The 25,198-nt window shown below is 30.5% G+C and overlaps 1 protein-coding gene across 1 annotated transcript in view; it reads right to left on the bottom strand.

The window, feature by feature from the left end:
* LOC148173363 (lachesin-like) overlaps positions 1-25,198 on the bottom strand; it is a 65,787-nt gene that overhangs the window by 11,135 nt on the left and 29,454 nt on the right. The window contains exons 4-8 of the mRNA XM_088038614.1: positions 10,545-10,715; positions 2,129-2,257; positions 1,838-1,976; positions 1,627-1,775; positions 1,488-1,574 (exon numbers count right to left, since the gene is read on the bottom strand). Coding sequence (XP_087894740.1) covers positions 1,488-1,574; positions 1,627-1,775; positions 1,838-1,976; positions 2,129-2,257; positions 10,545-10,715 — 675 coding nt within the window. The remainder of the gene's footprint in view (positions 1-1,487; positions 1,575-1,626; positions 1,776-1,837; positions 1,977-2,128; positions 2,258-10,544; positions 10,716-25,198) is intronic.

Here is a 25,198-nt window from a genome sequence, read left to right as displayed (position 1 = left end):
TATTTTATTTTCTCTTTTAACCAATAGCCTTTGTTGTCAAACACGCATGTCAACAGCAGTCCAGACCCTCGAGGGACTACAACAGATCCAACGGAAATATCTTTTAAATATATGTTTCTCAAAATCGGATCTGTTCTTGGCGTGCGTTTTTTTATGCGAGCTTTTATTTGTATGAAAATATGGATTGATCCTATATTACCAGTAAATAAAAAGCAGCACAACGGTATTTCTAATGATAAAAAAATGTGACAGATTTGAAAACAAACTTGATAAAATAAGCAAGAAATCGGTATCAGAACTTTGCCATTGTTTTAATCATGGCATTTTCGTGAAAAACTGCAGCTTTCGACTTCTGAAAAATGTAAGAACGATTTCTAAAGTACATAACTGCGAAAAAACGATTTCTTGATATTTGTCGTGGTATTTGTCTTCTGAAAATATGAGCAAAATCTTTTCTGGAGCGCCAAAATTTCTGACGGCTCTAATTCAGTTATTTGTTGACCGACAAGAAAAACAAGAATTGTTCTAGATTTATCGCGAACTTCTGCGTACAATGAGCTCACATACTTCAAATTTCTTTAACAAATAAACGAAATATAGAAATAGATTTGCAGAGAGTGGTTTTAGAGTCATTTTCAAGACGCTGCTTCGGGGCGAAAACTGCGTTTGGTATTTTTAAATTATACATCGATGAAAAAGGCAGCTATCAACTGACAAAATCTTAAGTCGATAAGTGTGGTAAATCTATCGTAGTTTCGGAGATATTGAACTTTGAAAATGTTGGCTCTCTGGCGACAATATCAAATTTCGGTCGGCTCTAATTCAGTTATTTGTTGACTGACAAGAAAAACGAAAGTAGTTTTGGATTTAGCGCAAAATTCTGCGTAGAATGAGCCCACACACTTCAAATGTCCTTAAGAAATAATCGAGATATCGACCGAAATAGATTTTAAATATATGTTTCTCAAAATCGGATCTGTTCTTGTCGTGCGTTCTTTTATGCGAGCGTTTATTTGTATAAAAATATGAATTGATCTTATATTTCCAGTAAATAAAAAGCAGCAAAAACGGTATTTCTAATGATCAAAAAGATGTGACAGATTTCCGTCCTTTCATTCAAAACATGGGCGCTTGAAAGGAACATCAAAAGTGCCGTTTAAATATTGAAATCGGCCTTCATTACGCTAACACCCCATAATTTCAAACATGCAATTTTAATAACGAGGGAATTAAGTGAACATATCAAGCAAAGACGGATAAAACTAAAAAAAACATCACATTGTTGCTAACTTTCTACCTCATTTGAAAAGTAGATTCAACCACAATTACTTTGAAGTATTTTTATCAAAGTTGTACTGTTAAATCGCAACATTAGTTTCGTTCATTGCTTTGAAGCGGCCACTCGTGTTTGCATCAGCAGTCGACCAACAACAAATACCGGCTAATCCTTTGAACTATCGGCACAACACGACCCCATTTTTAGTTACCTAGAATTAAATTCGTTTCTGTGGTTGTGGTGGCTGGCGTCGTCGTCGTAGTGGTGGTCGTCGTCGTCGTAGTAGTGATTCTAATCTCTGAAACAACCGACACGTGAAGTTTAGAGCGTCTTCGCCGAAACCCTCCTACCGTAAATCCTGACCGAGGCGTCGTTCTTCCCTAAAGTGTTCGAGGCGACGCAGGAATACGTCCCGATGTCTGTTTTGCTCACGTTGTGGATGGTGAGGACCATGATGACTTTATATCCGCTTTTCTTCTCCTGCGTGGTGTATTTGAACCTGTGAACATCACCACTCAACAGGTGTAACCTAAGCCAGAGCTTGTAAAGAAATAAGTTTACCCGTTGAGCAAGACTTCGTCGTGTTCTTTAACCCAGTAGTTGTTGGAGTTGGGAAAAGCTTCGACGTCGCACTTGAGCTTTACATTAGAAAGCAACGGAGCGCCTACTAAAGCTTTCTGAACTTGCACCTTTGGAGCAACTGCGGAGAATACAATCAAAACAGAGCGAATAAAAAATCGATCGATCGAGCTTTGTGCTGATTTTAATAACATTAAAACGAGAATTAGTCTAATCAGTTTATGCGCCGCGCAAAGCTCGATAGTTTTTAATGAGGGATTGAGTTTTACTTACAGCTCACTGAAAGTGTGACCCTTTTGCTGACAGCAGGTGGAACATCGTTACTAGCGATGCATAAATAAGACCCCATTTGCTTACGATCAATTCTGAATAGCCGTAAAGAAGGTCCACTGTACGTATCCACTGAAACAAGGTCCAATTTAAAACGAGGGAGCTTAATAAAAGCCGAAAACGTGATGTGAATTTTCGTTAATAACTTAATACACTTCTCTAAAAAGACAAGTCAAACTTTGTTTTCCCACTAATTTTTATTATCGCGTATTTACATAAAGTCAGAGATTTTTCTCAGACGCTGCTCTGGCATCAAATCTTTTTACTTTAAATAAATACCGAGAGCTCTACTTGCTAAATGAGAAGTTTGAGCCCACAAACGCGTAATTTTATTTCATTTAGCAACGAGGATATTTTTCTTCAACTGAAGCTTCCGTTTGTAGAGTAAATTTGAATAGAACTCCCAATGGATAAAGAAACAGGGAAACTGAGATCTTAATTATGAGGAGACCTGAATTTCGTGGCCGCATTTAAGCTGCGATTGCATATTGATTCAATTGTAAAGTGCAGGCAGTCAAGGAGATGCTCCAACTTCAATAACTACTTCATTGGCACATTCGCAAAGCGCCAAATGTGCTTATTTGGGTGGTTGTTGGTTAAAAAGCAGGGGCGGGTTTAGGTCGAGAGACAAAATTTTCTGCTTCTTCAAATATTATTAATATAAATTTAAAACTTACAAAAGTACGAGTTTAAAAATTAACACTTAGGAAATAGTAAATTCCCCAAATTTTTTTGTCATAACTTAAAAACTTACAAAAATACGAAATTTATTAATTAAAAGTTGGAAGTTTTGGTTTGTCCTAAAATAAAAATTTTTAAAATCTCTAATTTTAAATTTTTGTAATTTTTCTCGCACAACCAATAAAACCCTTTAGTTATAGTAAATTCTCCAAATTTCATTGTTATAACTTAAAAACTAACAAAAATACGAATTTTATTAATCAAAAGTTGTAAGTTCTGGTTTGTTCTAAAATGAAATTTTTTAAAATCTCTAATTTTTGTTCTAAAGTTTGGTGTTTTCTCACAACTAATAAACACTTTAAAAATAGTAAATTTTCCAAATTTCAGTGTTAAAGCCTAAAAACGAACAAAGATATGAATTTTAATAATCAAAAATTGGAAGTTTTTGGTTCGCCTTAAAATAAAATTTTCTAAAATCTGTATTTCTTGTTCCAAAAATTTGTACTTTAGCACAAATAATAGACATTTTAAAAATATTAAATTCCTTGAATTTCTTTGTCAAAACTTAAAAATTAACAAAAAATACAAATTTTGATAATCAAATGTTGTAAGTTTTTGGTTCACCTTAAAATATATTTTTTTTAAATATCAATTTTTTGTTTGAAAATTTTATACTTTGACACAAATAATAAAAGGAGTAAATTTTCCAAATTTTAATGTTAAAACTTAAAAACTAACGAAGATACGAATTTTATTAATCAAAAGTTAGAAGTTTTTGATTTAGAGTAAAATTTTCTAAAATTTCTATTTTATTCTAAAATTTGGTGTTTTGGTACAACTAATAAACACTTTAAAAATAGTAAATTTTCCAAATTTCAGTGGTAAAGCCTAAAAACGAACAAAGATATGAATTTTAATAATCAAAAGTTGGAAGTTTTTGGTTTGCCTTAAAATAAAATTTTCTAAAATCTGTATTTCTTGTTCCAAAAATTTGTACTTTAGCCCAAATAATAGACATTTTAAAAATATTAAATTCCTCAAATTTCTTTGTCAAAACTTAAAAATTAACAAAAAATACAAATTGTGATCATCAAAAGTTGTAAGTTTTTGGTTCACCTTAAAATATTTTTTTTAAAATATCAATTTTTTGTTTTTAAATTTTATACTTTGACACAAATAATAAAAGGAGTAAATTTTCCAAATTTTAATGTTAAAACTTAAAAACTAACGAAGATACGAATTTTATTAATCAAAAGTTAGAAGTTTTTGATTTAGAGTAAAATTTTCTAAAATTTCTATTTTATTCTAAAATTTGGTGTTTTGGTACAACTAATAAACACTTTAAAAATAGTAAATTTTCCAAATTTCAGTGGTAAAGCCTAAAAACGAACAAAGATATGAATTTTAATAATCAAAAGTTGGAAGTTTTTGGTTTGCCTTAAAATAAAATTTTCTAAAATCTGTATTTCTTGTTCCAAAAATTTGTACTTTAGCCCAAATAATAGACATTTTAAAAATATTAAATTCCTCAAATTTCTTTGTCAAAACTTAAAAATTAACAAAAAATACAAATTGTGATCATCAAAAGTTGTAAGTTTTTGGTTCACCTTAAAATATTTTTTTTAAAATATCAATTTTTTGTTTTTAAATTTTATACTTTGACACAAATAATAAAAGGAGTAAATTTTCCAAATTTTAATGTTAAAACTTAAAAACTAACGAAGATACGAATTTTATTAATCAAAAGTTAGAAGTTTTTGATTTAGAGTAAAATTTTCTAAAATTTCTATTTTATTCTAAAATTTGGTGTTTTGGTACAACTAATAAACACTTTAAAAATAGTAAATTTTCCAAATTTCAGTGGTAAAGCCTAAAAACGAACAAAGATATGAATTTTAATAATCAAAAGTTGGAAGTTTTTGGTTTGCCTTAAAATAAAATTTTCTAAAATCTGTATTTCTTGTTCCAAAAATTTGTACTTTAGCCCAAATAATAGACATTTTAAAAATATTAAATTCCTCAAATTTCTTTGTCAAAACTTAAAAATTAACAAAAAATACAAATTTTGATAATCAAAAGTTGTAAGTTTTTGGTTCACCTTAAAATAATTTTTTTAAAATATCAATTTTTTGTTTTAAAATTTTATACTTTGACACAAATAATAAAAGGAGTAAATTTTCCAAATTTTAATGTTAAAACTTAAAAACCAACAAAGATACGAATTTTATTAATCAAAAGTTAGAAGTTTTTGATTTAACCTAAAGTAAAATTTTCTAAAATTTCTATTTTTGTTCTAAAATTTGTTGTTTTGGCACAACTAATAAACACTTTAAAAATAGTAAATTTTCCAAATTCAGTGGTAAAGCCTAAAAACGAACAAAGATATGAATTTTAATAATCAAAAATTGGAAGTTTTTGGTTCGCCTTAAAATAAAATTTTCTAAAATCTGTATTTCTTGTTGCAAAAATTTGTACTTTAGCCCAAATAATAGACATTTTAAAAATATTAAATTCCTCAAATTTCTTTGTCAAAACTTAAAAATTAACAAAAAATACAAATTTTGATAATCAAAAGTTGTATGTTTTTGGTTCACCTTAAAATAATTTTTTTAAAATATCAATTTTTTGTTTTAAAATTTTATACTTTGACACAAATAATAAAACGAGTAAATTTTCCAAATTTTAATGTTAAAACTTAAAAACTAACAAAGATACGAATTTTATTAATTAAAAGTTAGAAGTTTTTGATTTAGAGTAAAATTTTCTAAAATTTCTATTTTTGTTCTACAATTTGTTGTTTTGGCACAACTAATAAACACTTTAAAAATAGTAAATTTTCCAAATTTCAGTGTTAAAGCCTTAAAACGAACAAAGATATGAATTTTAATAATCAAAAATTGGAAGTTTTTGGTTCGCCTTAAAATATATTTAATTAAAATAACTATTTTTTGTTCTAAAATTTTGTACTCTGCCACAAATAATAAACACTGCAAGAAAAGTGAAGTCCCTAAATTTCATTGTCATAACTTAAAAAATGACAAAGTTACAAATTTTGTGAATCAAAAGTTAGATGTTTTTGATTCGTCTTAAAGTAAAATTTTCTAAAATTTTTATTTTTTGTTCTAATATTTTATGCTTCGGTACAACCAATAAACGCTTTATAGATAGTAAATTTCCCAAATTTTAATGTCAAAACTTGAAAACTAACAAAGATACAAATTTTAATAAGCAAAGGTTGGAAGTTTTGATTTGTCCAAAAATATATTTTTTTTAAATCTCTAATTTTTGTTCTAAAAAGTGGGGGTTTTGGCAAAACTAATAAACAGTTTAAAAATAGTAAATTCTCCAAATTTCAATGTCAAAACTTAAAAACTAACACAGATACAAATTTTAATATTTAAAACTATTTTAAGTTTTTGGTTCGCCCTAAAATGAAATTTTCTAAAATCTGTATTTTTTTGTTCTAAAAATTTGTACTTGGGCACAAATAATTGAGACTTTAGAAATATTAAATTACTCAAATTTCAATGTCAAAACTTAAAAACCAAAAAAGATATGAATTTTAATAATCAACAGTTGGATGTTTTTGGTTTGCTCTAAAACAAAATTTTCTAAAATTTTTATTTGTTATTCTAAAAGTTCGTACTTCGGCACAAATAATAAACACTGTAGAATTAGTAAGTTTCCCAAATTTCATTGACATAATTTTAAAACTTACAAAGATACGAATTTATAAAAAATGATGCAGGGAATTTAAAGAATTGAAGATTTAGAAAACTTGAAAAAATCTAAGAAAAATGAGAGAATCTAAAATAGCAAAAAGAAAATTTTAAATAATTGAAATAAGAATAAAAGTGACTCTAAAATGGAAAGAAGAATCTAAAGAAAACGAGCGGGACACAATATAATAAAAAACTGCCTGAAAAGAATAAAATTTCCAGAGAGTTATTTATATTCAAGAGCAATTTCCACTTGAAGTACCTATGACTGATTATGTTGGTGTACGAGAAGTGTTTAGCCATTCCAGAGGATTTCAGCACCGTACAAAATTTACGAATCTCATGCACCAAAAACAAACAAAATCGTAGATGCGCTTGGCGCAACAATTAGATGCAGAAACATTAACAATGAGCCAAGAAAATTAAATTTCCCCTGTCTTTCTGCAGTAGACAACAAAGTCGTTGTTAAACAATAAAATTCAAAGGACTCAAACCCAACAAAGCGCCACCACAAAATCTGGTTTTTCCACGGGACGCTTTTTCTCCATTACTTATTATATTCCAGCATAACGATTCTATTAAGTTAACGTAATCCTCTCCGAATCTCGCGATTTTCAGAAAGTGCTCCCGACAATATTCGATTAAAATTTCCCTTAGGAAATTATAACACTGAAAAGTCTTTAACAACTTTTGGTCGAAGTTTACGCAGAATCCACCAATCATGGTCATCATACGTTGTTGCAGCATTATCGACTTACTTCATAAATTGTCACGTCCCAGATTTCGCGCGGAATTAATTTTATAATCGATAGAGGCCTCAAATTGATTTAATTCTTTCCAGGCACGTCCTCCTAGAAGAACGAAAAATTTCGCGCGTGGTTTTAAAGTCGAATTTACTAGTTGAATTATGGCTATTTTGCGACTTGAGGTGGAATTCCATTACGACGCATGTTGTTCTACCAAAACTTTACATAATTGTTGTAGTGAAACGTGAAGGTAAACTCAACGAGAATACAACTAATATAATTTAATCAAAACAAGCGTCGCTCGTTTCTTTGATTAGCGAAAAAAAAATTCGACGGTTTTTTTGATGTTTTTACCCGTTGCTCGTGCTTTTGTCGGCATAATTTGTTTTTTCTGAAATTGACGTAAAGGATGTTTATTCAGGATAACATATAACGTAATTATTCTGTCGAAATTCTCCTGGGCCGCCACCACACCACCTAGCAATTAAAGTGTCACAAGCCTGATTGCTAAGGATTAATAGAGGTGTTTGTGTAGACGAAACACAAAGGCGCAATTTTCTAATGGCGCAATTAACATTAATAATCACACGTCGAGTGACTTTTTCGGTTTTTCTAATTTAGTTCTTGTAGACTTTCTTAATCCGTCGATAAAGAAGACGGATTTTCCTGACGTTTTCGCCGTGACGATTTATCAAGGAAGATTATTAAGAAATAAAAGTCACAAATCATATTAAATATTCTGAAAGTTGGCGAATGTCTAAACCTTTGATTTATTTTCCCAATTTCCCTCTATCTTTCGTTGGAAATTAATTGTTTTAACATTGTTATAACACGCGGAGGCGTCGCCTGTTTGTATTCCAAACACGCTTCAGACTTTCCGTAATTTCGATTTGCACAGGAAGAAGGTTCAAGGATAAATAAAAATACGAGGATTCAAGCTCGGAATTGCGAAATACCAGTCGATCTAAAAATGCACAATGTCTCTAATTTCAAACGGAGATATTCTAAAAAAACTTGTTTGTATTCGTTGGAAATAATTGAGTTTTGTTTCTTTAAATTGGATTTCGATTACAGTTTCTGAAACGACGGGGCCCTTCTCAAATCAAAGCAATTACGTTTAAGTGCTGGTTTAATAGTACAATTTTCTTTTCTCTTTGTAGCATTTTTATCAAGTTTTTTTTGTAATCGATACAGACGATTTGACGACAAGGACGAATTGTAGAAAGGTCAGCGCGTCTTAAAAGTGTATTTATGTCGTGATCTTTAAAAGTATTTTTATATCTTTGGGTTTTTATGGATGAGAATACATCAAAGTACGAGTACTCTAAAAACTTGATGAGTTGAAGAAAAATTTGCTACGATGTGAAAGGAATTTCTCGTGGTCAATAAAAACAAGTTGAGGCACATAAATTCAAAATAAACGAAGTTTTTTTTCGATATTTTTGTGGGTCTAAAGGAGCCACTTGGGAAGGAACCTGAAAATTCAGTTGCAACTTTTTAACAACACAAGAATTGAAAACGATAATGTAAGAAAAACTTAAAAGGAATGGTTATAAAAAATAATAAAATCTGAGGTTCTAAGGAAAAATGTATAGAGACTCCAAGGAAAAATTACAAAAAATTTAGATATTTAAAGAAAAAATCTCAAAGGGTAATAAACACATAAGTAGGGAATAACTTTTTCAAATTTAATTGTTATAACTTGTAAACAAAAACTAAAAAAGATACGAATTTTAATAATCAAAAACTTTAAAATTATGTAGTTGTTTCGTTCAAAAATATATTTTTTTTAAATCTGTATTTTTGTTCTACAATTTTGTACTTTAACACAACTAATAGACACTTCAAAAATAGTAAATTCTCTAAATTTTATTGTCATAACTTAAAAACCTACACTGCTACAAATTTTCATAATCAAAAATTGAAAGTTTTTGGTTTGTTCTAAAATAAAATTTTCTAAAAATTTGTATTTTTTGTTCTAAAATTTTGTACTTTGCCCCAAATAATAAACACTTTTAAAGTAGTAACTAATTTTGTTGTTATAAGTTAAAATCTAACAAAACTGCGAATTTTAATAATCATAAGTCGAAAGTTATTGGTCAAAATAAAATTTTCTAAAATTTGTATTTTTTGTTTTCAAATTTTGTATATAAACGCTTTAAAAATAATAACTTCATTAAATTTCATTGTTGTAGCTTAAAAACTAACAAAAATCGAATTTTAATATTCAAAAATTGAAAGTTTTTGGTCTGTCCAAAAGTAAAAATGTCTAAAATCTGTATTTTTTGTTCTAAAAATTTGTAATTTAATACAGCTAATAAACACTTTGAAAATAATAACCTCCTTAAATTTCATTGTTGTAGCTTAAAATCTAACAAAAATACGACTTTTAATAATCAAAATTTGAAAGTTTTCGGTCTGTCCAAAAGTAAAAATTTCTAAAATCTGTATTTTTTGTTTTAAAAATTTGTACTTAGGTATTTGTATTTTTACTTAATAAACATTTTAAATATAGCAACTTCTTCAACTTTCATTGTAATGTCTTAAAAACTAACAAAGATACAAATTTAAAAAAAAATTAAATTATATTTCGTTCGAAAATTTTTTGGTTTACAGTTCTACAAATAACTAATAAAATGATTAAAAAAAATAAAACAGACATTGCGATGTTTTCTCAAGTCTGACTTTTATTGTTTACCAACGACTTTGTTGTCTCCTGCACAAGCACAGAGAAAATCTAATTTTCTTGGCTCATTGTAAATGATTCCGTTGTAATTGTTGCACAACGCGCCAAGCGCATCTCCAAATTTGTTTATTTTTAATGCACAAGTTCCGCAAATTTTGTACTACGTTAAAATCCTCTCGACTAGCAAAAAACTTCTTGTACACCACCAGCATAATCAGTCACAGGATACTTCAAGTGGAAATTGCTCTTGAATATGTATACTATATTATAACCCTCTCGAAATTCCATTCCTTTCAGTTACTTTTTTATTATATCGTGTCACGCTCGTTTTTGGAACGAATAATGATTTTGAAACGGCCCACCTAACAGAAAAAAACAAAGGGGAAAACGAAAAGGGCGCAAAAACCCTTTCGCTCGTTTGCGCCCAGAGGTCATAAATTTTTTTTATCGAGATTAATGAATGGACTGCAGAGAGATGATTATAAAGAGAACAACGACAAAAAAACGAAATTTTCGGGTTTAATTACCTTTTTTGACGTCGTGCGGGTTGTCTTGAAGGATAATATGATCTCCATCTTCACGTCGCCACAAAATACGGGGCTCAGGATGTCCGCTTGCGCTGCAGCTGAGAGTGACGTTATCACCTTCCTCCACGGTGACGTCGCTGCTGGTTCCGCTGTCGTCAATGTCCGGAGGAACTGCAAACCCAGCCAGATCAGATGAGGCGAAATTTATTCCATGCAAAAACTCTGCTTATTCCGGCCCGGAGGACAAAGCCCCGATATTATCCAGGTACATAAACAGTTTCCGGGAGCCAAGAAAGTGACAATTAAAAACTAAGCCGCCACTAAAAAAGGGCGGAAGCTCTCTAATATTCACTGGAGCGTCGTCTAATCATCCAATCTCATTCTTTGACTCTGCCACCAGAATGTTATTGTTAATATCCGGTCGGTCTGCGTCCAATTTTCATGCCGTTACTAAGCTTGGACCTTTCCGCCTCTAAATGGGTGGATTAAGCCGTCCGGATTAAAGTCCGGACGTGATTTTGTATTATAAAATTTTTAATTTCAAGCGGGTGCAAACCTGCCACATGTCTCGTTTATGAAGAAAACCAATAAATCCGGTGAACTCAAACTTCAATATCATCAAAGTGATGTATCGGCCGAAGTGATGTAATAAAAAGTTACCGCTATTCGCGCTCCGGGACCCAAAAGGAAAACTTAGCGGCAAAATGTGCGGGTTCTAAATCATTGGCCGAGTCTAAACTAACTAGTCAATTGGTGCAGACATATGCCGCCAAGTTTTATTGGCGGCGTTTGTTCCCAGGATGAACGGGGAGAAAATATCAAAGAAAAACCGCCGAATTCATGATAAAACAACAGCGGGATGCTTTTGTATCAATTGTATTGTGCCAACTTTCCTTTATCCTCGTTTCGTATTGTTTTCACGGAAACATTGCTTATTATGCATTTGAAATGACACGAATTAATCAAGTTCTTTGGACAAAACGTAATTTTCCAACAGCACAAATGGAGGATGCGCCGGAATAATTTTTGAAATTGAAAGGTATCTAGTCTCAGTTATTAATTTTGTTCTTGCATTTCGGCTATATTTGAATACTTTAATAGTAGTAACCCCTTAAAATTTTTTTGCTTTAGAATAAAAAAATAAAAATAAAATTAAAATAAAAATAAAAATAAAATAAAAAAAAATTCTAAAATTTTTGCCTTTGGCTCTATAATTTAGTACAGTTAATAAATGCTTTAAAAGTAGTAACATCCCAAAATTTCATTGATCTAGAGCGAAAATTGATGGAATTAGAAATTTTATTGTAAAATCTTGCAGATTCTTGACTCATTTGAAAAATATATTTTTTTAAATGTGTGTTTTTAGTTCTATAATTTTGTAATTTAGTACAATTAATAAATACTTTAAAAAAAGTAACCTCTTAAAATTTCGCTGCTCTAGAATAAAAATTGACAGAATTATAAATTTTATTGAAAAATGGTGGAGATTCTTGGTTCATTTGAAAAATAAAAATTTCTAAAATGTGTGTTTTCAGTTCTATAATTTTGTACTTTAGTACAGTTAATAAATACTTTAAAAATAGTAACCTCTTAAAATCTTGTTCCTTTAGAAAGAAAATTGACAGAATTAGAAATTTTGTTTGAAAATATTGGAGATTCGCAGCTCATTTGGAAAATAAAAATTTCTAAAAGTTGTGTTTTTGGCTCTATAATTTTGTAAGAGGATGCTAGTAATAAATGTTTTAAAGATTCCTAAAGTTTTGTTGGTCTAGAATAAAAAGTGACAGAAATTATAGAAATTTTATTGAAAAATGTTAGAGATTCTTGGCTCATTTGAAAAATGAAAATTTCTAAAATGTGTGTTTTTGGCTCTATACTTTTGTAAATTGGTACAGTGTATTGACATTTTAAAAGTAGCAACATGCTAAAAATGTGTTACTTTAGAGTAAAAATTGACAAAATTATACATTTTATTGAAAAATGTTGGGGATTCTTGGTACATCTGGGAAATAAAAATTTCTAAAATTTGTGTTTTTGGCTCTATAATTTTGTAAATTGACGCAGTTAATAAGTACTTTTTAAGTAATAACCTCCTAAAATTTCGTTGCTCTAAATTAAAAATTGACAGAATTAAAAATTTTATTGAAAAATGTTGGAGATTCTTGGCTCATTTGGAAAATAAAAATTTCTAAAATTTGTATCTTTAGCTCTATATTTTTGTAATTTAGTGCAATTAATAAATACTTGAGTAGTAGTAACCTCAAAAAATTTTGTTGCCCTAGAATAAAAATTAAGGGAATAAGGAATTTTGAAGGAAAATGTAGGAGATTTGCTCATTTGGAAAATAAAAAATTGTGTCTTTAGCTCTACAATTTTGTAGTTTAGTCCAGTTAATAAATGCTTCAAAAGTAGTAACATCCCAAAATTTCATTGATCTAGGGCGGAATTAGAAATTTTATAGTAAAATCTTGAAGATTCTTGGCTCATTTGAAAAATATTTTTTTTTAAATGTGTGTTTTTAGTTCTATAATTTTGTAATTTAGTACAATTAATAAATACTTTAAAAAAAGTAACCTCTTAAAATTTCGTTGCTCTAGAATAAAAATTGACAGAATTATAAATTTTATTGAAAAATGTTGGAGATTCTTGGTTCATTTGAAAAATAAAAATTTCTAAAATGTGTGTTTTCAGTTCTATAATTTTGTATTTTAGTACAGTTAATAAATACTTTAAAAATAGTAACGTCTTAAAATCTTGTTCCTTTAGAAAGAAAATTGACAGAATTAGGAATTTTGTTTGAAAATATTGGAGATTCGCAGCTCATTTGGAAAATAAAAATTTCTAAAAGTTGTGTTTTTGGCTCTATAATTTTGTAAGAGGATGCTAGTAATAAATGTTTTAAAGATTCCTAAAGTTTTGTTGGTCTAGAATAAAAAGTGACAGAATAGAAATTTTATTGGAAAATGTTAGAGATTCTTGGCTCATTTGAAAATTGAAAATTTCTAAAATGTGTGTTTTCGGCTCTATACTTTTGTAAATTGGTACAGTGTATTGACATTTTAAAAGTAGCATCATGCTAAAAATGTGTTACTTTAGAGTAAAAATTGACAAAATTATACATTTTATTGAAAAATGTTGGGGATTCTTAGTACATCTGGAAAATAAAAATTTCTAAAATTTGTGTTTTTGACTCTATAATTTTGTAAATTGATGCAGTTAATAAGTACTTTTTAAGTAATAACCTCCTAAAATTTCGTTGCTCTAAATTAAAAATTGACAGAATTAAAAATTTTATTGAAAAATGTTGGAGATTCTTGGCTCATTTGGAAAATAAAAATTTCTAAAATTTGTATCTTTAGCTCTATATTTTTGTAATTTAGTGCAATTAATAAATACTTAAGTAGTAGTAACCTCAAAAAATGTTGTTGCCCTAGAATAAAAATTAAGGGAATAAGGAATTTTGAAGGAAAATGTAGGAGATTTGCTCATTTGGAAAATAAAAAATTGTGACTTTGGCTCTACAATTTTGTTAATAAATAGTTAAAAAGTAGTAACGTCTCCAAATTTTATTTCTGTAAAACCAAAATTGATAGAATTAAAAATTTTGTTAGAGAATGGTGGTGTTTTTGACATCTCTGGAAAATAAAAATTCCTAAAATTTGTGTCTTTATCTCTATAATTTTATAGTTCGGTACTATCACTAAATAATCTAAAAGTAATATCATCCTTAAATTTCATTGCTTTAGACCAAAAATTGACAGAATTAGAAATTTTATTGTAAAATGTTGAAGATGGGTTGAGACTTATGGTTCGCATGAAAATGAAATTTTTTGTTTATAAAAAATCCGTTTCTGGTTTTAAAACGTTTTAATTTTATTCTAATGTAGAAAAGTTCATAAACAAGGCAAAAGCAACATAAGCTCTAAATTTTACTATCTGAACGAGAAAACTGCCTAAGAATAGAAAATTTTACAGAAATTTTCAATTATTAAATCAATTATTAAAGTTTTTAGAACAAAACGAAATTTTCCAACAGTACAAATGGTGAATGCGCCGGACTAATTTTTAAAATCGCGCCCTGTCTAATCCCAGTTATTAATTTTCATCTCGCGTTTCAACCCGCGCCCCAAATTAGTTTCACCAAATTGATTTCAGATCTGGCCGTCGTAATTATTGCTATTTTTTTCCCAACGTAAATAGGAGCTCCCAGCATCGATTACCTCGCTCGCTCTTCTCCGGACCGGCAAAAACTCGCTGCAGAACGTGCTCCAGGTCAAGTTTCAAGGATGCACACTGCAATTAAGCGTTACCAAAACCGCCGCTCCCGTTAATTTGCGGTTGCACTAAATACTTTCCTTTGATGCTTCCTAGATAAGTCTTTGCTACAAAGAAAATACTTTACCAGTTGTTACGACCCTATTAAGCTGTCGACGTAAAAAAGTGCAAAGCGGTTTTGTTATTTTATTGGTGTTATCAGCGCAGTGAAGCGGTTATCGCGAATGTAAGCAGCATGTTTGCGTCTTGGACATAAGCATTATCGCATGTTGGGCTTGAGGATGAATTTATATTGCGGAAATGATGTTCTCGAGGTTGTAGTGCGAAGCTTGTAATTAAATCCTCTGAGTTTATTTCGTTATTACAAACATTTTCATTCCAGTTTTTGAATCCTGAAATATGTTTAAATTATTATTTCACTAAAACAATAATGAATTCTATCATTCAATCGGTTAAATATAACCTGCGTTTGAAGAACCGCGCAAAATAAAAATTCGAATAAATTTTAATTAAAAATAGAGATTATAATGCTTTGAAGTTAATATAAACACGAATTTTCCACAAATAAAGCTGGTTTTCACGGCTTAATTAATATCACACACAATTGGTAAAAGCGCTTGGATTATTTAATTTTTTTAATTAAATCATATGGACTTATGTGAGCTTTTTATTATCGGTTTAACAAAAAAGTTATGAAAACAATTTCAAGATTAAAAGAGTTTTTTATCAACTTATTTTTCCGGGGATTATTTTATATACAATTTATCGAAATTTTAACATCATCAATTTGACAAGTTCCATTGAAAGGCTCTTAATTGTCCATTCATTTAAATTCCAGTTTTAATTTGTTTTAACGTGTGATTTTAATTAAACTTATGAGTCGAGGATGAATTGGTAAAATTTTTACATTTTTCGTTGTTACTGGCAAAGAAAAGTTGTTGAAAACATATAGGTAAATAAACTGATATGTTATTTAATTTAGATAGATGCTCATTGGGATTTGCAGTGGAGAATATGCACTGCATAAATCAATCAAAAAGTTTATAAGCTCTGGAAATTCGTCTTTATTTGTACAGAAACATCGATTTTTAGAAAGATATACTTACAGACAAGTCGATTACAAAACTTTTTAACAAAAAAACCATGAAATCTGAAGGTTGCAACTGACCTAAATTAATAGAAAACGGATTTTTTTGGTTTATATGACAATTACAATTTCTAAAAATTCTGTTTTTTGGTCTAGAATTTTGTAACTTGGCACAATTGATAAACAAAGCGAAAGTTGTAAATCCCCCAAATTTTACTCACTCTGAATTTAAACAGCAAAATATATTTTATACAACACTTGTGTCCACCCCTAAAATCGTCTTTAATTTTAAAGATAAAATTTTGAAACTTTGCATACGCTCATAGTTGACAAAGCTCTAGAAGCTACCGCAAAAATTTTATTTTTTATCACGGTTTGGTTGGCGTCGCGACGTCTAAGAAGTATAATTTTTAGCGATTTTTGAGTTTTTGCAGAAAAATTCGCGAATTCAATTTTTTTTCAACATAACTGTAATACATATATCTGAGTTTTTATTTTAAATCTAATACAAATTGTGTTTAAAATTTGCGAAATAAACGTTTTATCAAGTTAGTTTTCAAAATTCTGACAGCGCAGTGGCAAACTACATTTACACCAAAATTTCACAAGTCACTTTATTCACTCTTATAAAGGTTAATTTTGAATATCACGGGCATGTTGCACTTTATGGACACCAGAATTCAATAATTACCATCGACAAGACGACAATTTTACCAAGTAAGACTTTTGTTACAATCTAAAGCGAACCAAAGCATAGATGTCATTTGTGACACAAGATGTTGACAGATGGGTGTAAACGTAGTTCCCAATTTTGACGTAATAAAATTGGAAACTAACTTGATAAAACAGCATTTTTTTCTCAAATTTTGAAGACAATTTGCATTGAATCCAAAATGACAACTGAGATATTTTTAACACATTTATAATGAAAAAAAATTAAATTAGAGGTGGATATCATAAACCCTCACAATTAACTAAAAATTAGTGATAAAAAACAAATCTTTGCGTCAGCTTCTAGAGCTTTGTCAACTATGAGTGTAAGTAAATTTTCAAAATTTTATCTTTAAAATTAAAGACGATTTTGGGGGTGGACACAAGTGTTGCTGGATCCTGTATAAACATTTATAAAGAACAAAAAGTTTGCTTTATCAGATTTTTGGCTCACTTGGAAAATAAAAATTTCTAAAATTTTTGTCTTTGGTTATATAATTTTGCAATTTGGTGCAGTTAATAAACGTTTCAATAGTAGTAACCTATTATAATTTCGTTGCTCTAGAATAAAAATTAACGGAATTAGGAATTGGAAATTTTTGACTCGTATGAAAAATAAAAATTTCGAAAATTTCTGCTTTTGGCTTTATAATTGCGTAATTTGGTACAGTTAATAAATGGTTTAAAGAACGAATACTCCAAAATTTCATTGCTCTAGAACGAAAATTGACAGAATTAGAAATTTTATTGTAAAATGAAGAAGTTGTTAATTTTATAGAAAATGCTTGACATTTTTTATTTGTATTAAATAAATTATGAAACGTTAAAATTGTTTTCTCATTTAGAAGAATTGATAAAGATGGCAAAAACAGCAGAAACTCTAGATTGTACTGTCTGAACATGAAAACTGCCTAAAATACAAAATTTTATAGAAAACGATAGAATTTTTAGTTCGTTAGAAAACGATAATTTCAAAAATTCTTGTTTCCTGTTCTAAAATTTTAGAATTTAGTTAGCTATCAAACAAGTCAAACGTAGCAAATCCAGTTTGTCATATAATTTAACTTGATAAAATCACATTATTCCGAATACTACATGTTACAGCCAGCGTCGGCGCCGCCACGCCAAACCATCGATGACAAAAACCAAATTCTTGCATCACATTCTAACGATTAGTCAACTGTACTCGTGTGCCAATTTGCAAATTTTTATCATTAAAAGCAAGACGATTTTGAGGGTTGTCACACGTGTTGTCGGACCCTATATTTACGTCCCCCATCTCCCCTATAACGAGCGTTCAAATAAAAAGCCAGACTGTCAACTGAGATTCATATCTATGAATACGAATTTAAAACAAAGATCAAAACGCAATCTTTTCAGATTTTCGTTCTTTCCTGATGATTTCACCACATCTACGTCGCGTTTCAAAGCCGAATGTAGTTATGGTTAACAACTCAAATTCTTTTGAGTAAAATCCCAATTTCCTCCACCTGTACATTTCAGTCAAGTTAGAAAAATCCTTGGAATCCTGTCAGGATAAATCCCGATGTTTGTTTAAATTTCCTAGGTTCCTGGCATAAATTACGTTTCATTTCGAAAATCCACGTTTTATGTGGACGCTTAACAAAACCACAAATCAGGGCTCAGCGTTAAAAGACCGCATGTAGGGCGGAAAAACAGACAAGAAGCGACGACGTGCATACGAAACACTCGTTTAAGTGACGTACATGCAAGTCTGGCAAAGCCTTGTTGGACTTTTTAGACCTATTAACATTTCTGATGCTCGTGCACTCGAAGCGCGAGCTTTTTCAAGTAGCGACTTTCGACTTTCGGTATTTTAAACATGTGGATGATTAATGCGAGAGATAATTCAAGTGGGAGAAGGAAAAATACAAAAGGAAATTGAAGAGATTTTTTTCACTTTGGGCAAATGAAGTCGCTGGTTAAGCGAAGGGTAGTTTCTTAAAGTGGTAATGCATAAGTTAATTGAAGGGGTGGAAAAAGTGGGTTTTTTCTAATTTAAAGGAATGAAGTTGCCGGTATTGACTTACAAGCAAGAATCTAATTACGTTTCCCTTTTAACATGTAATTATCGTAATGTATTTGCAGCTTCTTCAGTAAAACAGGTGGTTTGCAATTACATTACAATATAATTCTTCGTGTGCTCACTTAAGCGAGTAATATAATTAAAGAGAATTAACATTAGTGTTAAAAGCATCGGTAATTCAAATGAAATTTAGTTTCTCATACGTTCGCCCCAATCAAAGTAGAAATTTCATTCCCTTAATAAAATCTACCTTCTCCAACAATTTAATCCAGCGAACCGAATTGTTTACAATATTTCAGGATTGGCGTAGGCCGACTTTGGAACTTTCGAGCATGAATTAGCCATTAGCTTGTTCTCAGCTTAGAACGAAATTAATATCAAGCAAAATAAATGTCGGAGGAAAATTCCTCCACTTTTACTTTAACGTTCACATGAAAATATCACAGGGGGCGAATCGAGTGGTGTCATGCAACAAAGGTTGTCTACAAAAGGGGTTCATGACTGCAGTAGCATCTACTTCAATTGAACTATCAGCTTGAAGAATTTTTGGCACTTTTAATCTGGTCAATAATGCGAATTATTTACATTTACTAGTAATTATACGCCGCTCTATAATTTTGCAATTTGGTACAGCTAATAAATAGATTATAAGCCGTAAATTCCCCAAATTTTATTTATTTAGAACTAAAATTGACAAAATTAGAAATTTTATTGGAAAATGTTGGAGATTCGCAGCTCATTTGGAAAATAAAAATTTCTAAAAATTGTGTCTCCCACAATTTCGTTTTTTTAGAGTAAAAATTAACAGAATTAGTAATTTTGTAATTTGGTAAAGTTAATAATTACTTTAAAAGTAGTTTCCGCCCAAAGTTTTGTTGCTTTAGAGTAAAAATTGGCAGAATTAGGAATTGTTTTATTGGAAAATATTGCAGATACGTGGCTCATTTGAAAAATAAACATTTCTAAAATTTGTGTCTTTAGCTCTATAATTTTGAAATTTAGTACAGTAATTAAATGTTTTAACCCTCTAAATGTTTGTTGCTCTAGAGTAAAAATTGACAGAATTAGGAATTTTATTGGAAAATGTTGGAGTATCGCGGTTCATTTGAAAAATAAAAATTTCTAAAATTTGTGTCTTTGGCTCTATAATTTTGTAATTTAGAGCATTTAATAATTACTTTAAAAGTAGGCACCTTACAAAATTTAGTTGCTTTAGAATAATAATTGACAGAATTGAGAATTTTATTGGAAAATATAGGAGATTCGCGGCTGATTTGGGAAATAAAAGTTTCTAAAATTTGTGTCTTTGCCTCTATAATTTTGTAATTTGGTAAAGTTAATAATTACTTTAAAAGTAGTTTCCGCCCAAAGTTTTGTTGCTTTAGAGTAAAAATTGGCAGAATTAGGAATTGTTTTATTGGAAAATATTGCAGATACGTGGCTCATTTGAAAAATAAACATTTCTAAAATTTGTGTCTTTAGCTCTATAATTTTAAAATTTAGTACAGTAATTAAATGTTTTAACCCTCTAAATGTTTGTTGCTCTAGAGTAAAAATTGACAGAATTAGGAATTTTATTGGAAAATGTTGGAGTATCGCGGTTCATTTGAAAAATAAAAATTTCTAAAATTTGTGTTTTTGGTTTTATAATTTTATAATTTGGAGCTAATAACTACTTCACATGTAGTAACCGGCCAAAATTTCGTTGCTCTAGAGTAAAAATTGAGAGAATTAGGATTTTTATTGGACAACATTAAAATTCCGCGGCTTTTTCTAAAATTTGTCTCTTTAGCTTTACAATTTTGAAATTTGGTACAGTTAAAAAATGCTTTTAAAGCAGCAACTTTCCAAAAATTTGATGTTCTAGATTAAAAATTGACAAATTAGGAATTTTATTGAAAATTATTGTTCCGCGGCTCATTTGGAAAATAAAAATTTCTAAAATGTGTCTTTGGCTCTATAATTTTGTAAATTTATACACATAATAAATGATATTAAAGCAGCAACTTTCCCAAATTTCGTTGATTCTAAACAAAAATTGACAAAGTTGGAAATTTTGTTGAAATATGTTAGAGATTTCTGGCTCATCTGAAATAATTACGACTAAATGATCGCTGAATACTCATATTACTTTATTTTGATCTTCTGATTTCAATTCTGACAACGCCAAAGTCTTAGAAAGTCAAACAAATTTGCAAAATTAGGACGTTGTCTCTTATAACTCTTTGTTGCATAACACCATTCAATTTATACTTTGTCCCTTATTGTTAGACCAACCCCCAACTTAGAAATTTAAGTTCAAAGCGCGACTTGCGGTTTCTACATAATCTGATTACGATCGAAGAAATCCGGTCGGTTATTAAATACGACAAATAAAACAGGAAATAATTCCAAACTAAATCCGACTACATAATGAGAAAATCTCGCGTTTTTCCCAGCAGCGCCAGTCGCCGGATTGCGATTTCAAGTTCAAATGCATTGTACTTTTAATACGGCTTACAGATGCAACTTAATTAAAAGACGAAATTTATTTATACCATTAAAACGAAAATACTTCGAGCTTCAGAACAAATGTTTCACATTTACGTTATCGATAGTCTTATCAGCTAAGCCGTAGGTTTAGAAGTGATTTGGTACGGGATTATCTTACCAATTAACTCGGTCCATTAAATTATCGTTTATGGTCACAAACAACGGGAAATATGCTACAACTTTTCTAAATTCCGCTCGCTTTGGCCGGTTCGTGCAATTATCGCAATTTTCGTAATGGCGATCTATAGATTCATGTGAACAATGGTGCGGTTAGCGCAAATGTTGGTTCGTCACGAGAAGAAAAAATTAATACAGTGGCTATATTACAGCGACTATAATTTCATGCATCGACAGCCATTTGATGGCGTTTCAGAGATAAATACTCGTATTTTAAACAGTTTGAATTTATGCAGTGACGAAATAGCGAACAAACAAAAATGGCGTAATTTGATGGATGGATTTTTACAAATCGAAATTTTGTTACTGCAATTCATCACCAATTTTTCAATTTTTGTTGGATTTTCGTATTCAAAATTATAAACTTATGACCCGCTAAAATATGTATGCGCAAAAATTTCTGTTTACTATTTATGGAGTTTTTGCCCACTGGTGATTGCATTGGGAATAACTACAACAAATGCAGTGACATTTTTTTCGCTCGGATAAATAGAAGACTAACACGGCTGCAAATCCCATTCGGTTAATTCATTAAGTGTGAATTTTAATTCCCAAATAAACACGACATTAATGATGAACAATTACATTAGATTAATGAAATTTTTTTGGCATAGTCTTAATTAAAATCTCCTACTTTTGTTAACGTCGAATTATTTACCATTTAATCAAAACTAGAAAAAGTGTAAAAAATCCAATTAGACGGCCAACACTCGGCTTTAAATAAATAAAATAAATTGAAACACGAAGCGGTCGCCTTCAAATGTCGAAAAACAGCTGTAAAATTATTTAATCAAATGAATTTAATGAAATTCGATTATAATTGTATTAGGTTTCTCGTCCGAATAATCACTTATAATAACTTGTAGTAACGCTCTAGCGTGGCCCAAATCCGCGCATATTTCTAAGGAAAAAAAATCAAAAAATAAAGCAATTCAAATATACCGCCACATTCTTGCCAACCCTGGCACAACTATATCTCTAGGCGGCAGCCATACTTCATTATGTTTAAAGCATAAAGCCCTATTTAGCTAAAATTGCAACGTCTCCAATTGGGGCAGATATGTTGGGATGGGAGGGAAGTGATTATTCGGACGAGAAACCTAATACAATTATAATCGAATTTCATTAAATTCATTTGATTAAATAATTGTATGGCGGTTTCTCGTCCTCTAATCACTTATAATAACTTGTAGATGTTTAAAGCTGCGTTGCGATTTTTCCCTTAGACAATCATCAAAAAATAAAACTATTTAGTGATGTGTGGAAGAATACGTGAATACGATTAAAGGATTTACTAAAAAATTAGTGATGCTACCCTTATTAATTATGCTCCTTCCAAAGGTGGTATGTACCTTGTACACGTCAATTATAAAACCCTTCGAAGGACAAGGATTGTTAACCAGCGGTCTTCCAAATTACATCTATGGAAATTCCCTGTCTTTTAACAACTAAGTTAGACATATGTCTTGCAAAATGAGAATATTTCTCAGTATCAATACCAGCTGCAGAGAGAGAGTACTCTTGATCCATCTACTGATGTTTTGACTAGTTGCCTTCCTGAGGTTTATCTGGGTACCTAAGAATGAATATTCAATACCTCCATGAATGAAATCTTGTAACGTAGTAAAATGGACGCTACGAGTGAGTTTTCATCTTCTTAAAAAAAAAGAGAAGCTGTAACAGGGGTGAATATCCGCTTGTGAGCTAGTGTTTAATGCATTTAAAATCTTGATTTTATCCTCTCCATTTTGGTAACAAAAAATTTGCACCCTATGAGCAGTACCCAAAAGTCAGTGTTTACCTCGCTTGTAGGACAAATTAATGAAACAATTTAAGATTTTAGAATTAAAACCAAAAATAAGATATATTGAAGCACTGGAGAAAAGCTGCATCCATACGTCTTCATATTTGAACTTTCCTGTTCTCAACTTACAGATCCTTTAGGTACATATATTATTAAGAGGGGATAATGACAGACAATCTGGTATAACCAAACAAAGCAACGTGCTGATCTGTGACATCGTAACTATTGTTTTGAAAATAAAAACATTTTGTAGGAAAGACAAGCATGACTTCATTCTCCTTCTTCTTTTCACGATAGTCCTACCACCAATTGTGTGTGTTGATCTGTAATCGATACTAAATAACAAGGTTTACTTCAGCATCAAAACCATGCTTGTAACGGCCAGTTGGGAACCACTAATATGCCTTCAGCTTGGTCGGTAAAGATCTATTTAGGGTAAGAAAAAATTTGTCCAAGTTACTGTAAATAAATGCATCTATCGCTAAGGAATTTAAATCTCTTAGCCACGAAAAATATGTATCATATTGGTATTTCAAATTGAACACAAACTGATCCAAAAACCTGTACAATCTGATTAAAAATTGTATAATTTGGTTTCCATCGAGATCATTCAAGGATCGAGATCAGCGAAAACATTTCGTTAGAAGAAATGTACAAAGCATCCAACCATCTTCCTATGCTCGCAAAATTGGCAATCCTTCTTGTTAGCCTGAAAAGTTGTGAATTCCCCTTCAATTTATGTAAGAGAAGACTGTTGTGTTGTCCTTTCTCAATGAAAAACATTACCTCATTACAGCTTCGTAAACTTTGACGAAGCACTTGGTACCTAAATAACTGTCAAAAGTTCAAGATCATTGTTGTAAAGGGTTTTTGGTTCATTGCTGAGCCTCAGCGACATTATTGTTTCTATTTTGGAGTTCCTAACTGTGGAAATTCCACAAGACAAAAAAAAAAAACCATTCATATATCCTCAGTTTATACCTGCAAACTTCTAAAAACCAGATTCTGTAACCAGCAGTCGGTACGAACAGTTTGGTCACTGCGTCGTCACCCTAGCTGTCAGTAGAAATAAAACACATTGTAAGCAGTCTTTTCTCAATACAATATACGAAAGAGATCGTACTTTTTAACATAGAACTCCACCAGCCATAATGCCCGACCTGAGCTGGATGCATCGTACTTTCAATTTCCAGTGATTCATTTCGTATTGAATTATATGCTTTTGCAATATTCGAGTGCCACCCTTCAAGATCCTGTGAACTGCTTTAGCAATCAACATATTGGAGTTATATTTTCTGAGGACTTGGTGAAAAATAAGTAAATTCCCCTTGAAAAATTTGCACATAGAGCTATCCGTATTTTACTGCTGGATATGCTGATACCAAAAGTGCTAACCAATAAGTAAATGTCCCAACGGTACATGTGAAGTGTCGTTGAAAACATCAAATCTTCTTGGAGATTTTAGTTTTCTTGTCGTCAAGTAAAAGAATAAGGATGTTGATAGTATCAAAAAAGACGACCTAAAAATTTGTCTTGGAAGAGAAGTGGATTACTTTTGTCTCTGTTTGTAATGAAACCAAGTTCCTCTAATAGAGTTGTTGTTAGTATCGGATTGGATGAACACTGTGTGTGAGTATCTCCAAGTATCCTATCGGGGTAACATCTAAATAGATGATACAGAGGATGCCTTTGTTTCCTAGCCAAATTGCAACGAGTTTCATTATTTTAGTAAAAAACCAGTAGAGCTGAGTTCAGCTCAAAATCAACCAGCCAAATTCATACAGTATATCCTGAAACCAAAATCTGAAAGATACTTTCGGTGTCCACTACGAACGGAAACAACAAAATAGGTTAATTTTGCCATAAAATTACTTCGCTTCATGGACTTGATTCTGTACGATCGTCCTCCATTATAAATGAAAAGAATCAACAATGTTTATCAGCTCTCTAGGGTTCAGTATGGACTGTCACAGGGCTTTTCTACTAAGAAGTGGTAGTTTGGGGTGAGGTTCCATAATCTG

Source organism: Gnatocerus cornutus, chromosome 6 (genome assembly GCF_029298725.1).
Source record: "Gnatocerus cornutus isolate USDA-ARS CGAHR chromosome 6, icGnaCorn1.1, whole genome shotgun sequence".
Classification (NCBI taxonomy): domain Eukaryota; kingdom Metazoa; phylum Arthropoda; class Insecta; order Coleoptera; family Tenebrionidae; genus Gnatocerus; species Gnatocerus cornutus.
Note: the sequence above shows the minus strand (reverse complement) of the source record. Positions and strands in the feature narration are given on the sequence as shown.